The sequence below is a fragment of the Arthroderma uncinatum genome (assembly GCF_011692745.1).
Source record: "Arthroderma uncinatum strain CBS 119779 chromosome Unknown scaffold5, whole genome shotgun sequence".
Classification (NCBI taxonomy): Eukaryota; Fungi; Ascomycota; class Eurotiomycetes; order Onygenales; family Arthrodermataceae; genus Arthroderma; species Arthroderma uncinatum.
The window spans coordinates 316,642-330,948 of NW_022983867.1; the positions used below are offsets into that span (position 1 = coordinate 316,642).

General features: G+C 46.9%; 5 protein-coding genes across 5 annotated transcripts; 3 read left to right on the forward strand and 2 right to left on the reverse strand.

Moving 5' to 3' along the window:
• Nucleotides 1-293: 293 nt before the first annotated feature.
• On the forward strand, nt 294-2,057 carry GIQ15_06478 (FAD binding domain-containing protein; the record flags this gene model as incomplete). The annotated part of the gene is made up of 4 exons (XM_033553895.1): nt 294-404; nt 473-1,436; nt 1,502-1,524; nt 1,581-2,057. 4 exons carry the CDS (start codon nt 294-296, stop codon nt 2,055-2,057), a joined length of 1,575 nt encoding a protein of 524 aa, XP_033403410.1.
• A 681-nt stretch (nt 2,058-2,738) lies between these two features.
• Nucleotides 2,739-3,650, reverse strand: GIQ15_06479 (uncharacterized protein; the record flags this gene model as incomplete). Its single annotated transcript, XM_033553896.1, has 2 exons — nt 2,739-3,348; nt 3,409-3,650. 2 exons carry the CDS (start codon nt 3,648-3,650, stop codon nt 2,739-2,741), a joined length of 852 nt encoding a protein of 283 aa, XP_033403411.1.
• Nucleotides 3,651-6,070: 2,420 nt separating this feature from the next.
• Nucleotides 6,071-7,855, forward strand: GIQ15_06480 (uncharacterized protein; the record flags this gene model as incomplete). Its single annotated transcript, XM_033553897.1, has 5 exons — nt 6,071-6,293; nt 6,354-7,219; nt 7,276-7,386; nt 7,436-7,561; nt 7,628-7,855. 5 exons carry the CDS (start codon nt 6,071-6,073, stop codon nt 7,853-7,855), a joined length of 1,554 nt encoding a protein of 517 aa, XP_033403412.1.
• Nucleotides 7,856-10,027: 2,172 nt separating this feature from the next.
• GIQ15_06481 (neutral alpha-glucosidase AB) lies at nt 10,028-13,043 on the reverse strand (the record flags this gene model as incomplete). Its single annotated transcript, XM_033553898.1, has 3 exons — nt 10,028-12,095; nt 12,152-12,899; nt 12,959-13,043. 3 exons carry the CDS (start codon nt 13,041-13,043, stop codon nt 10,028-10,030), a joined length of 2,901 nt encoding a protein of 966 aa, XP_033403413.1.
• A 323-nt stretch (nt 13,044-13,366) lies between these two features.
• On the forward strand, nt 13,367-14,236 carry GIQ15_06482 (nucleoside diphosphate kinase A; the record flags this gene model as incomplete). The annotated part of the gene is made up of 7 exons (XM_033553899.1): nt 13,367-13,383; nt 13,450-13,480; nt 13,567-13,610; nt 13,671-13,774; nt 13,840-13,905; nt 13,970-14,034; nt 14,102-14,236. 7 exons carry the CDS (start codon nt 13,367-13,369, stop codon nt 14,234-14,236), a joined length of 462 nt encoding a protein of 153 aa, XP_033403414.1.
• Nucleotides 14,237-14,307: the final 71 nt, after the last annotated feature.

Below are 14,307 nucleotides of genomic sequence, written 5' to 3' on the forward strand. Positions count from 1 at the left end.
ATTTCGTCCTCGCTACGATGATGGAGCAGGCCCCAGGAATTAGGCTTGGAGATTCCGCTGGTAGAAGCCTCCGGGATGGACCTAATTTTGAGCCACGATATCGACGGAAAAACGGAAGATAGGAAAAGACCGTCGGCCCCAATTTTAACCACGGGATCTGCGCGCGGGGTGTATATATATGCTCTGCTATACGGGTCGACATGGGCGTTCTTCTTCACCCAACTTGTTGTTGGACTGGAAGCGAGTTCTACGTCGATACAACTCGCGCGTACACGAAGTAGTTAAGATCAGCGATGTCGAACAGCTCTCGTGTTGCATTGCCTTACAGTGCGCCTTTGCCTCGTGTCTCCCCTGAACATATTGGTGGCGGCAGGGATGAAAAGTATGAGGTCGTCGTTGTCGGTGTAGGTTGCTCCCCATTCCAGGAAACATACATATAGTCGCGTTCTGATATGACCGTAATGGTGAACAGGCTGGCCCGGCTGGGTTCATGCTTGAATTACTACTTGCTCGCCATGGCCTGAGTGACCAGTCTTTGCTATGTATCGATTTGAAGCCGAGCAGGGTAAGGTGTGGCCAAGCGGATGGGCTACAGCCCCGGACGCTGGAGGTGCTGAAGACTATGGGCTTGGTGGACACGATCTTGCAGGATGGATGCCAGCTGTGGGAGATGGCGATCTGGAAACCATCTCAAGATCAATTTATAGAGAGATTTTCTATCACTGAAAATATAACAGGTCCCGCGAGATACCAGCGGGCGGTTACGATCAGTCAAGGCATCATTGAGCAGATCTTTGAGGAGGACTTGTCCCATTACTCTCAGAGAGGAATTCAACGAAACAGCAAGCTTGTTAACGTATCGATTGACGAACTCGGTGACCCAGATTTTCCCGTCGTCGCGACGGTTGAAACAGATGGAATACCACGCACGGTGCGGACAAAATTTCTCGTGGGAGCAGATGGTGCACACTCAACGGTCCGGAAATGCATAGGCGTTCATCTCAATGGAGAATCTATTGATGATTTCTGGGGAGTGATAGATTTCGTGGCTGATACCAATTTCCCTGACATTCGAAGATTTGGTCGAATACATTCCCATAAAGGTACTATCATGGTAATTCCGCGCGAACAGACCGTGAACGGTGATTATTTGACACGTCTATACGTCCAGATGCCAGTGCAGGAGCTACCAGAAGCTGATAGCCGACCTGTTTCTCAAAATGGTACTGACTCAACCAGGAAGTCTCGAAAGAGTCAAATTACGTTGGAAGATATTTTCCAACAAGTCTCTAAAATATTTGAGCCCTATCATATCAAGGCTAAGGTGGAAGGGGTTATTGATTGGTGGACTGTATATCAAATTGGTCAGCGAGTAGCGGATCGATTTACTATCAAAGACTCCAAGGGAATGAACCGGATTTTCCTCACAGGAGATTGTACGTTGGTTCGCTTTAATCGTTCCCCAGATTCCGTTCCGTATGCTAATTATGAGAATATATAGCCTGCCATACCCATAGCCCCAAGGTTAGTCCACTGCATATTCTAGTCAAGTGAAGTCCAACCTACTAATAACCCATAAGGCGGGACAAGGTATGAATATATCTATGATGGACGCTCACAATCTTTCCTGGAAACTTGCCTACACTGTTCAAGGGCTTTCTCTAGATCCTGCTGAAATCGGTGGCTCTAACACCCTACTGGATACATACGAATTTGAGCGCTATAAAATCGCCCAGCAGCTAATTGACTTCGATAAGGAGTATTCTTCGGCATTCTCGAAAAGAGTGAGGGTCGGGGAAGAGAAGGATGCAGAAGCCACGTTAAAGCAGGACCTGGAGCTATATGAAGAGTCGATCTCTTTTGCTAGCGGTTGTGGAGTTGAATACCCCGAGAGTAATATTGTTAATAGAGCATTCCCTGATACGCATGGAGATCCAATTCACGGTACAAACTTTTTTCACGGAATTTTGAGGCCAGGAAGACGATTACTAAACGTGAAGGTGAGGAGGTTTGCGGATGGATTTGATCGAGACTTGCAAGACGGTGAGTCAAAGTGATGGGAATTGTCCATGCAATATACAGTGGGCATTATATTTTACTAACAAATCGAGCAGACTTCCTCTCTAATGGTCGTTTCCGCATCCTCTGCTTAACTTCGACTGATCTCTTGGATCCTAATGGAATCTCTGCCCAGACCTTGCGTTCAATCTACTCTACTATTCTTCCGCTATTCCCAGCGTCAATTATCGAAACTGTGGTGATACACCCCCGTCTTCCACGCGCATTTGAATGGACTTGCCTCCCTGAAGAGTTAAAGCGAATGTCAGAGATGAGACTCTATAGTGGCTATGAACCTCAGGACGCTTATGAAATATATGGCGTAAAACCAGCCGATGGTGCACTCGCAGTTGTGAGACCAGATGGCTATGTTGGAGTGGTTTCAAGAACTGATGATATCCAGCGTTTAAGAGGTTATTTGGAAGGGTGCATAAGAAAACTTTGAAAAATGCACAAGAATATTCATGATATATGGGAGACGACTTTTGTAAGGTGTAAGGGAGAAGAGGAAACATCCCCTTTCTTAATATATAGTACGTATTTCAAAATTTGGACAGCACAAATTCAATATAATTTTGATATTCCTTTCAATATATATACACGCTTGGGAATAAATGGATATTTAAAGACTGGAATATAAAACATATTATGCGGTCTGGGTCTGCATTATTTTGAGCTCCTTACTGGCTAGCTGGAATGCCGACGACTCTTTCCACTGCTTCATCGTTGCTGATGTCTTGGGGAACCACACCCGCAGTCTTCAACACATTGACTACATTCTCAATCGTATTTTTATCAACTCCTCTTGTGCTTCCTTTTACAAAACGGACATCCCTGAGCCATTCCCTTGCGTCGGACTCTGAATAAGTGCAGCCAAACTCGCCGGTTCCTAGCTGCTGAATAACTTTATCTGTCTCCGCTTGGAAAGCAGCAATACCAGAATCTAGGAGGGCGAATAGCTGTGTGAGTCGGGCATCTGACTCCGGTGAAGGGAACGTAGAGGTTGAAGCTGCAATCTGCCATGAAGGCCATGGGGTAAATATCTCTCCAATCTTTTTAAGGGGCGGTGTTGGAAAAGCCGGAGTTGGCTCAAAGAACGGCTTTGTAGTGAATTGCTCCCACATGAAGAAATCTGCTGATGGGTTCGGTTGAGCCTCTGGTTCTTGAGGGTTGTAGCCTGTTACTCCGTCTCGTAGGGAAGGGAACGGCCCTAGGATGGCTGGAGTAAGGGGTGATGAGGACGGCCAGTTCTGCTGCTGGGCGAGAACAAAGGACATAATATGAGAGCCACTACAACCTCATTAGCGGAAGGTAGCTTATATATGTTATTTCGATACGGGAGAAACGAACCTCCCCAAGCGAGATACTCCAACCCGTCCTCCCTTTAGGTCGCTGACACTATGAATGTCACCCCGTTCGTGGCCAGTCACAATTGCCCACCTCAAGGGAGTTTCAACCCATTGACCAGCAATTTTATATCCACCGTCCTTCTCACCCTTTTCTAGCTGTGGTTTGCCTACTAGACCGGCAACCCAGCCTTCGGTCAAGCCAATTGCGATGTCTATTTCATTTTGCCGTAACGATGTTATCATATGCCCGGTTCCGGAAGGGAAGGGCGTTAGCGAGATTTTGAACGGCAAGGAAGAAGCCTCTGGACTACGGGCGGCGAGATGAAGAGGAGCCAGGTAGTGTTCTTTATGGTAGATTATCCGTCAGCAACTGTGTATCTTCATGGAGCGATGGAGTTCTAGCGGGGTAGATCGCGGGGTGCCATAAATACCAGGAACATAGCCAATTCTGATAGTGCTGGCTTCCGGTGCCATGGTTATAGATTTTTTAGTTTTATCTTGCCGAGTGAAGGATGGGTTGCCCTTGACTATGTGTATATATGGATGGTGAGGTGTGGTAAATGGTTACGAGTTGGTGGGGGTCAAGAAGTCACCATCGGAGTTAATACACCACCGGAGTTATTCATTACCGGGGCTATTCTTCACCAGAGTTGTCTAGTTTAAACTTGCTGTCAATATCGAACGTACACTGTTTAATACTGTTTATAGCTTCACTCTGATATGTTCCTCGTTCTTGTGTCAAATTCTTGAAATTCCCAGACCAAGTGCTATGTTCACAGAGCTGGCCACGAATAATTTGGTCACTGGATAAGAAGGGTCTCTAGGATCCCAATTCAAGCCTATTTTTAGTGTCTAGTTTCTTTGTTAATATCTCAAGGGTACGATAAAGCAAGGTATACTAGCTAAGTCTTTTGCTGGAGGATTTTATCCCTCCATGCTGGTAAATGGGTATACACTACCCACGAACTTAGGAGAATTTGTACGACAGTTACGTGATATGAGTTTGCTATCTCGCATCCACCTATCGCCCCACGTAAGCATTAGAATTTGTTGAAGAGGAAGTGGACATCCATAAAGACCACTCTCCTAGAAATGATGTCACTGTCAAATCGCGGCTAGGATGGTTTCCACTCTAGACTGAGTGAAAAAGGATCCGACAGTTAAAACCGCTGTCGATACTCTGATCATCAAAAAACTCCACATCTTTCTTGATATTTTCCCCACTAGTCATTCTTTTTGAATGTGTCGATTTGCAGCATGGTAGAAAATAATGGTGGGATACACGAGCCCACTATCCGCTGGATAGAGAGTTACCCAGCCCAAGAGACAAGTTCCCGGGATGGACAAAGAGTTGAAATAAATGGTTCTAAAATGTGGAGTTGAATGTCGTTCAATATCTGGGACTCCTGGCTGGCATCAAAGCTCCCGCTCCGCGTTACCCGCCTCCCTGCTTGGGTTGGTACTTGAGGCTGGTACTGCCTAAAGCCAAACAGAGCCAAAGCACAGTTATAAGACGAGGCCACATAAATCAGTCGTTGTAATATGATATGAAACACCATATAAACAATATATCCTCTGACTTGATGAAAACGATCTCTACTCAAGTTGACCAAATGTAATAAAGCGCAAACAGAGGAGAACGACAAATGGGATACCTGTCGACTATCCGCTTTGCATGAAATTGCCCCATATTACTGATGGATTGGACTGGAAGTGAATGAAAAGAACTGCTACACAATGAAATGTAATAATGGTCCATAATGTTGTTAAAAGAAAGAGTTGCCGCGGCATCTTGGCATATAAACACGTGACCAATCCTTGGCGCCTACCTTAATATCACTGCTTCTTATGTCCTTGAGCTTCCACTTCCTCGAGCTTCATATATCAAAAAACTGTCTCTTTTATCCAAGACTAAAGATGGATAGCCCTATCCGCGATAATCTCTGCTATATTATTAAACATTAGTTGACTGGAGTGTCTTGGACGATGCCCAGGCCTACAGAAACTTTAAGGGTACAGCTCGACCTCATTTCATACCAGTGGTTTCACGAGGCATGAAGCCGTTTTGCCCGTTCGGTTCAACAGAAATCCGACTACCCACTTACAGAGGAACCGCTGGAGATGTCGCGCGACGGGGTCTTTGATAGCGCGAAAGGCATTGCCACAATTAAGCGCATTTGCTCACCGACTTAAATGGAGAAAGATATCTGCAAATATGGCCGACGGGCCTGGTATTGGAGGGTGAATGGCCTAGAAAGTACTGAACTTATCAGGGTATATATTTCCTTCTGAAAATTAAGGCCTATGCTTCAATGAATACGCGGCCTGGGCAGTGTTAAAATGTCCTTTTCTCATTATGATACTCATGGAGAATTAATATTACATTTAAGTATTTTATGCGCAGTGCGGAGGGCGCTGGTAGCGTCTTCTTCCGTGATGTGGGTTTGCCGTTATCGTTGTTCTAGCCAATGCGGATAGAAAATACGGATAGTGTTGTCAATTTCGACAGCTATATAGTATGGCCGGTTTGCTGCATGAAGGAATGCCTTCGTCTGTTTTATTCCATCATTCAATCAGTTCGATATTTCCAGGTATATTTCTCGGATAGCCTCTATAACTAGTTACCTATAACTAGTTATTTGCTACTGCGCGCGACCATAACCATGGTCTTAGAAAGACTCTCCGTCCTGGCCAGCATCAGCGCTGTCTTTACTGCCTTGGTAGGCTATTTTGTTATTCGGTGTATTTACGACCTCTTCTTTCACCCGCTGCGGAAATTCCCCGGACCCAAACTGGCAGCCATAGGGTCCTTCTACGAATTTTATTACGATGTCGTCAAAGATGGCAAATATCTATGGGAAATTAAGAGGATGCATCAAAAATATGGTAAACTAACCAAGTCATATAATTATTTTGAGATATAATCACTAAAACGTCCCTTTGAAGGCCCGATTATTCGCATCAACTCCAAATCTCTACATATTCATGATCCCGAATACTACTCCACAGTCTACGCTGGAGGAGGCCGCAAAGTCAATAAAGAAATATCGAGTGTAGCGGGCTACACTTTCCCTCAATCTTCTCTCTCTACCATTGACCATGATCTCCACCGTAGGCGCCGGGCAGTTATAGGTGCCTACTTTTCCCAGCGTGCCATCATGGATATGGAGCCTTTTATTAATGAGAGACTTGATACACTATGCTCCAGCCTTGAAAAAACTATCGGCCGAGGGGTGCATGCTGATTTGACTTGGGCTACTGCCGCCTTCACCGCCGACGTGATCTTGTATCATTTCTACGGGTCGCATCCGAACTTCCTGGACAACAAAGACTTCAAATATGACCTGAAAGATGCACTGACAGGATTATTTGATTTTTACCACCTCACACGGTTTTTGCCTTTCCCCCCTACGACAATCAAGAATCTCCCTTTATGGATTCTCAGATTGCTCGATAGGAGACTTCTTCTAGCTGTAGAAGGGCGGAATAACAACAAGAAAATGATACTGAGTTACCTCAATAGTACTAACCATACAAAAGAGGAGACCAAGATGAGATCTAGGTCGGTGATTGTGAGTGCATTGACAGACTCCAGTGTGCCGGCTAAGGAGAGGACACTTGATCGTCTTCTTGATGAGGGAGAAACGATCATATTTGCTGGGATGGATACTAGCTCTAGGGTGATCTGTTTTGCTATGTTCCACCTTCTCAACAACAAGAGGCTACTACTGAGGCTGCGGCAGGAATTGGACTCCCGGAAGAAGTCGGCTGATCAGTGGACTACGGCAGAGCTTAAAGCATTACCCTATATGGTGAGTTTATAACTATTATCTTATCCTAGTGGTCGGATTGCTAACGTAGCTCGTAGGAAGGTGTTGTCCAAGAAGGCCTTCGGCTTTCATACGGTCTAGTAGTCCGCGTTCCAAGAATTTCAACCCAAGAACCTCTACAATACAAGGGTTATACGATACCACCGGGGGTAAGTTATCTCTATATTTTGACTACCTACTCCTGTTAACATCTGTTAGACCCCAGTCAGTCTGTCATCCTACCTAATGCATAACGATCCATCAGTGTTCCCGAACCCGCATATCTTCGACCCAGAAAGGTGGATTAAAGCTTCACAGGAAGGCATCAATCTTGATAAGTACATGGTCAGCTTTACTAAGGGTAGTAGGGCCTGCATTGGTATAAAGTAAGAGCTCTTCTATTCAATTTAGCTGTTCGAAAAATTATGGCTGATGGATCAATTACCTCCAAGTTTGGCATATGCCCAAATCTATCTTGGTATTGCAGCAATTGCATCACGCCTGGACATGGAACTCTTTGACACAACACAGCAGGATATAGAGGTGTATCATGCCAGGGGACCCGCGTACCCCAAGGAAGGCCCCGGTTCAGTAAAGGTGAAAGTGACGGGTGTGTGTGAGGCCAAGCACCTCATTTAAATATAAATATCGGTTCGGATTTTCGCACTGCCATTAGCCATTAAATCCCCCTTAAAGTCAAATAAATCGTTATATGAATTATTCTCCAACTCTAGTATCAGAAATGGTTGCTTTACTCACACGCAGTTATGTATATAGATTAGGAAATTAGGTAATTACTTAGCGTTTCATAAGCCTCCCTGGTCTGTACTCGAGATATTTCAAATTGATAGTAAAAGTGAGCCTATATCAGTTGCTATGGATGTGTTGGTCAAGTTGGTAGACTATCCCAAAATTTCGCCATGATTGGCAGAATCGTAGAATTATAATTACACTCGTATATATAAACAAGGAAAATAGTATGAGCTCTAAAACGAGTCACCTGTTGATCTTCATGACATCTGCATATCCGTTGACTTCATACCCCATCGATTAAGAGATGGTAGATCATTCGCTGTCCATGAACGCCAGTCCCCGAACCTGTAAAATTGAAACCCTAGATAAATGTCGCAAAAGCACTGAAAAACTCCACACACCCTAAATGACAGCGGAATTGAACCGCCGCTGAAAAAGAAAAAGCTCATCTTCATAGCATCTCCAAGTAGCCAGGATACGAGGACGGAAGGACGGAAGCCTTTGCAAGACCGTGAACGCTGGTTGGAGATGATCTGAGGAATTGGGAGGAAAGCTTCGACGCCGAGCCCGCTGAAGCCTAGTAGTTCTATGTATGCGGGAGAATTTGAGAGTGGAGGGAGGACGACATGGATGACTAGAAGGGACAAAGTGAAATATGCGAGGAAGATCCAGTATCTATAATCAAAAATAATTAGAATGATACGAACGTCGAGTGTTGTGAGAAAAATGTAATAGAGGGGTTGAAAATGAATGGTAGAATAACATACGGGCGAGCTGACTTCCACTGCCAGAACCCATACGGCCGAACAAATCCGCCCCCAGACCCGGATCCTTGCCCGCTAAATGGTGTATGCTCGACGCCAGACAACGGTCGATTATCCAGGGCAACTTTCAGTAAGATCACTTGCACACCGATCATCGAGATCGCCTGTACTAATAAAGGGACTGAGTAATATGCCCCAAACCAGTAGAATATCCTATATGGAAATGACCGTTAATTGGTGTCCTTCCGCAGTTTACCGAGCCCGGAGAGTTGTTGAATAGGTTTGAACGTAATAGAATCAGACGCACTTGAAAATAGAAGCCACCAGCATGATAAGTGGTATATCCAACGAAAATCCACCCGAGGTTTTTGTCTTATGTATGCTCATAATCTGGTCGGAATATGACAGGACCGGGGAGAGGACAAGACTAGTGGCATCAGACTGTTAGCAGCGAACAATAGATAATGCCATGGAATCGTGCGACCAGAAAATAGTAGAGGACATACAGCGGCGGAGCCCCATAGTCGAGCAAGAAGGTAAGTAACCACATATCTACCCGATATAGGTATCCAGACCCTGATAGCTGTATATATAACCCCTTCCTTGCGTTGACGCCGACCCGCTTCTCGATATTCGTTCAGCCGCAACAGTGACTGACGCTCACACAGTCCAGCTCATTCTTTGCGTACGATCGGGGGAATATAGATAGCTCGATCGCGGTGCCGGGAGTATGGTCGGACAATCCCTGTCAATGTCTCGGTCGTTGCGGGTATGAGCGTCGATGATGTGGGGAGAGATTTAAGCTGGCAGGCGAGTCCAATGCGCGATAGGACTGTCCAGGGTAAAAAGCAAGTTCCGTATAGATCGGGGAAGCCTGGTAGCGTTGGTTTTCATGAAACCTGCCTGCACCTTCAAGCTCGGGGTAAGGCTGTGTCCCTGGCGAGAAAAGTTTGAGATGGATTATCTATGTTCCTCGGCAAACTTGGCGATCAAAGCACCAACGTCATACTTCGTAAGCTCGTGGAGCTCAGGGGCGACATAAATGATAGGCAAAGACTCTCTCATAAGGCCGGCGTTGTTGTTGTCATAGATGTTGTAGATGCTAATCATGAGGAGGTTGCAATTTATTGGTCAAGGTTGCCAAATTAAGGGTGCAGAAAACCAACTGTATTTACCAATCCGAAACACAATCAAACGCTACATATATAGGGTTCTTAAACTCAAGAACCAGCCACAAACTTCTATCCAAATATTTAAACAGCATATATCGCTAACGAATTTGCGGAGAGGCTGTTTAAGCAAAGTCGATCTTCCATGATTTGGTGATCGACACTCCTGGTTTCTTAACAACCGCATACGCTGCCTTGCCGTCCTCCGCAGCATGCCATTCCAAGCTGGCTTTAACACCAGACTTTGCACCATCTTCCAAAACCAACACGGTGTCTCTACTCTTCCAGTCGCTGGGGATGCCAACAAGAATTATCTTCTCAACGAGCACTTCGGTCATCTTCTTTAGATATTGGCTCGTTTTGGCGCCACTGGTGGCTTGGTCGCTAGAGGACAGAGAGGTGCCTGAGAAGGAGAATTGGCGGTGGATGTATGCTCCTTGCTGGTAATCAAATGTTTCACCGTCATCAACGTATAATTCACCCTCTGCTTGGCCCTTGCTGTCTAGGACAACGACAAGCGTGTATGGATCGTACTTCATCAATCCGCTGCTTCGACGCGGTCTATCCTTTCTTGGGATGATATGGCCACCCTGCATTAGTATCGGGATCTTCTCTAGAGGGGCATTGACAGTGTGCTTCTTTCTGGCTCCTTGGTATATGGCGAAATCAAAGTAGTCATAGTACTTCTCCTCATCGGAGATGTAAATATCAACGCTTGTAGCGCCTTCAGTGACAACGGGCTTCACCAGAAGTCCTGTACGGCCGAGATAGAGCTGGTCATCGATGGCAAAGCCTTGCTCGTCGGATGGATGTACATAATATTGTGGTCGGACAATCGGAGAACCGTTGACGGAGGCACGATGGAACTCAGTATACCAGGCGGGCAAAAGTTGGTATCGGACTCGAATAGCCTGTGCAATTATATCCCGGTATGGTTCGCCGACCATATATGGCTCTCTTCTGCGGGTGTCGATGTGTGCATGGGCACGGAAGAATGGGTAGAAGGCACCTGCCTGGTACCATCTAGCGAGAAGTTCTTTGCTTGGGTTTCCGAAGAACCCTCCAACGTCTGCTCCGGCGAAGGGGAAACCGGCAATTCCGTTGTTAAGAACCATAGGGAACGAAGCCGCCAAGTGTTCCCAGTTTGCCTGGTTGTCTCCAGTCCACATAGCGCCCATTCGTTGCGATCCAGCGTAGAAAGAGCGAGTAAGAACAAAGGGACGTCTGATCTCTCCCTTCTTGCGCTCAATGAGCGCGTTGTATGTGGCATTGACGAACGTCAGTCCGTTAATGTTGTGGACGTCACGATGTTCCCAGTTACCGTGGTGGATGTTGTCCTTTGGCATGGTTGTCTCAGGTCCGTTGAAGACAGAGGGCTCATTCATATCGTTCCAAAGCCACGAGTTGGAAGCAGTTCCCTTGAAGCTGTCATATTTGAAGAGACCGACCCACCAATCAATGGCGGCTGGCTTGAAGCAGTCCACCCAGTGAGATGAGCCAGGCCAGCACCATCCCTCGTAAATACTTCCATCTTTGTTCAGAACAGCTAGTTCTTTCTTCTTCATTTCATCAACAATGGGATAATTAGCCTCATTTTTAATATGGGGGTCGATGATATACACAAGCTTGCGTTCGGACGCATCAAGCTGCTTCTGCATTCCAATCGGGTCAGGGAAGGTGTGAGGATCCCAAGTGAAGTATTTCTTCCCGTCGGTGTATTCAATGTCAAGCCAGATGATATCGTATGGTATTTGGTACATGTCAAACTTGCGGTCAACGTCTTTCACATCCTCATCAGTGACGTAGTTCCAGCGACATTGGTGGTACGCGATGGCGAACTGTTGTGGAAGCTGCGTGAAGCCGGTAAGTTCTCCGTATGTCTTGGAGATCGCATCAGGCGTTGGGCCCAGGAAAACAAAGACGTCAAACTGTCCACTTTCCGAGAACCAATGGGTCTCCGTGGAGGTCGATGCTTCTACACCAAGAGACATGGGGTTGGGAGAGGTTGTGGTCTTGATAATATCGACCCAGGTTTCCGCGGCATTTAGCCAGAAGACTCCAACTGTAGAATCTTTACGGTGAGCCTGCATAAATGGAATTGATCCATAGAGCGTCATTGGGCTGCTCAGCTCATATTCGAACACATCCGAGTTGTACATTCGGTATGGCTCAGTGTGCTGTCCCTCGCCGCCCCTTTTTATCAATCAGTAACTTGCAATGGCCAAGTGCGTGTCGTAGATTAGACTTACCTCGTTTGTTTCAGGGACATGGAGTCAGCGTGCTCCGGGATTCCAAAAACATGCTCGTAACCAGGGAAGCTGATATCAAGACCCACGCTCTCTGGCCCTCTTGGTTTAGAATCCGTGTTTCCTCCAAATGACTCGTCCCACCAGGTGCTGTCGTCTACGCCGCCGGTCTTGGACTCGGATTCAGATTCGGGTGTTTCGTCTCTTGGCCTCCATTCCTCTATGTTGAGAAGACCCTTGGAGTTAAGCTGGATCTGGGTCTGGCCATCCCTCTGGAAGTAGACTTCAAAGGGAGAATGCTTAATGACAGCTTCGAATTTCTTCTCTGGGCCATACTGGACCTTGCTGGTTCCCGAGGCCTTGTCGGTGCTGAATTCAGCCTCCGAGCTGAGCTTCATGTCACCGGTGATCGCCCATTTAGAGGCCTCGTTATATCGTTCCTTCCTAACAATACTGTCACGACGTAATTTAATGTCTCCCTTCACTCGGCGTTCCTCGTCGATTGTGATGCGTGCAACACCGGATTCCAAGAACGATGCCACCAGGGGGAACCGAACTTTCTCATTATCCCCCACAGTCTTGATGACAGTTCCAAGCAATTGGCCATTCGAGAACGTTAAAGAGCCGGCTTCAAGGTCGAAAGGGGAGGTCCATGCCGACGCCTGGCTGGCTGCGTTGTCTGCATAGTTTCGGTTGCGTTGGCAGAAGCCAGACTGCGAGCACGTCTTGAAATTTTCGTGTTTAACCATGACTAGATTATCGTACGTTAGACAGAGGCCACCATTGCAATGATACAAAGCACCGGCTTACCTGCTGGGACGGCGAAAAACGACACGATGGTGATGATCAACAATGACGGTGACCATCGTGGATGGCTTGCCCGGGACGGCGCCATGTCTGAAGTACGCAAATGAAACAGTAGAATGCTTATCGTAGAACCATTGGGGTTGCTAGACACTCCAACCTGCAGCTTCTCGCGGTGTCTTGAAGCTGTCTGCTGTTGTGTGTATATACAAAGCTGGTCTGAGGTTTGAAGATGCCACGGGTAAAAGCAGCCAGGGCGAGCATGCAGGTCTTGGCACGGGAACCACCGCTTTTTCTGCCCCTCCAAAAGCCCGCACATAAAAACGACTTCCTCCTCCCTCCTCCGTCTACAACTCCAATTGACACATACCACCACATAACAGCTATCTAGTTCTCGTCTCACGACCGCTCAAGATGTCTACCGAACAAACGTAAGTGCCACTTGGCCCCCCCAGCTGTCCACGTAGACGTCGAACAGGTGCTTACTGCTATACTAGTTTCATCGCTATCAAGCCCGATGGTGTCCAGGTATGGCCTGCATTGTATCACCTTTCACGCTTCAGCAGTCTGTGATGCTGTACTCTGGAAGCAGAAGCTGACCTCTGAGCTTCCAGCGTGGTCTCGTTGGCCCAATCATCTCCCGATTTGAGGCCCGCGGGTGAGTTGTTTCCATTACCCCTCCTATACAGCCAAATCCTGATCGAACGGCCTCTGCTAGATTCAAACTCGCTGCCATCAAGCTCGTCACTCCCTCCAAGGAGCACCTCGAGACTCACTATGCTGATCTCTCCAACAAGCCTTTCTTCAAGGGACTCGTGACCTGTTAGTTGGCCCTCGTTCCCTTCTGCTATAGAGGTATCTTGAAGCTCTTGCTAACACCTGTCCAGACATGCTCAGCGGACCAATCTGCGCCATGGTCTGGGAAGGCCGTGATGCCGTCAAGACCGGCCGTGGTATGTGATCCCAATATTTTCTTTGATAAAATGAGAATTGGACGTCTAACAACGTTCTCTCCAGTCATCCTCGGTGCCACCAACCCTCTCGACTCTGCCCCTGGCACCATCCGTGGCGACTACGCCATTGTGAGTTGGAATCCTATCCTAGCTCCCGGAGGCATGTTTCCTAGAAAAAAACTAACCCGTTCTTCAGGATGTCGGCCGCAACGTCTGCCACGGTTCCGACAGCGTCGAGAACGCCAAGAAGGAAATCGCTCTCTGGTTCAAGGAGGGTGAGGTCCTCCAGTACAAGCACAGCCAATTCGACTGGATCTACGAGAAGCCATAAATGGACGACGTTAGGGATAGCTCCTTTTGTCAAGCATAATGGAAGGGGGAACGACTTGATGAGACCAAAAA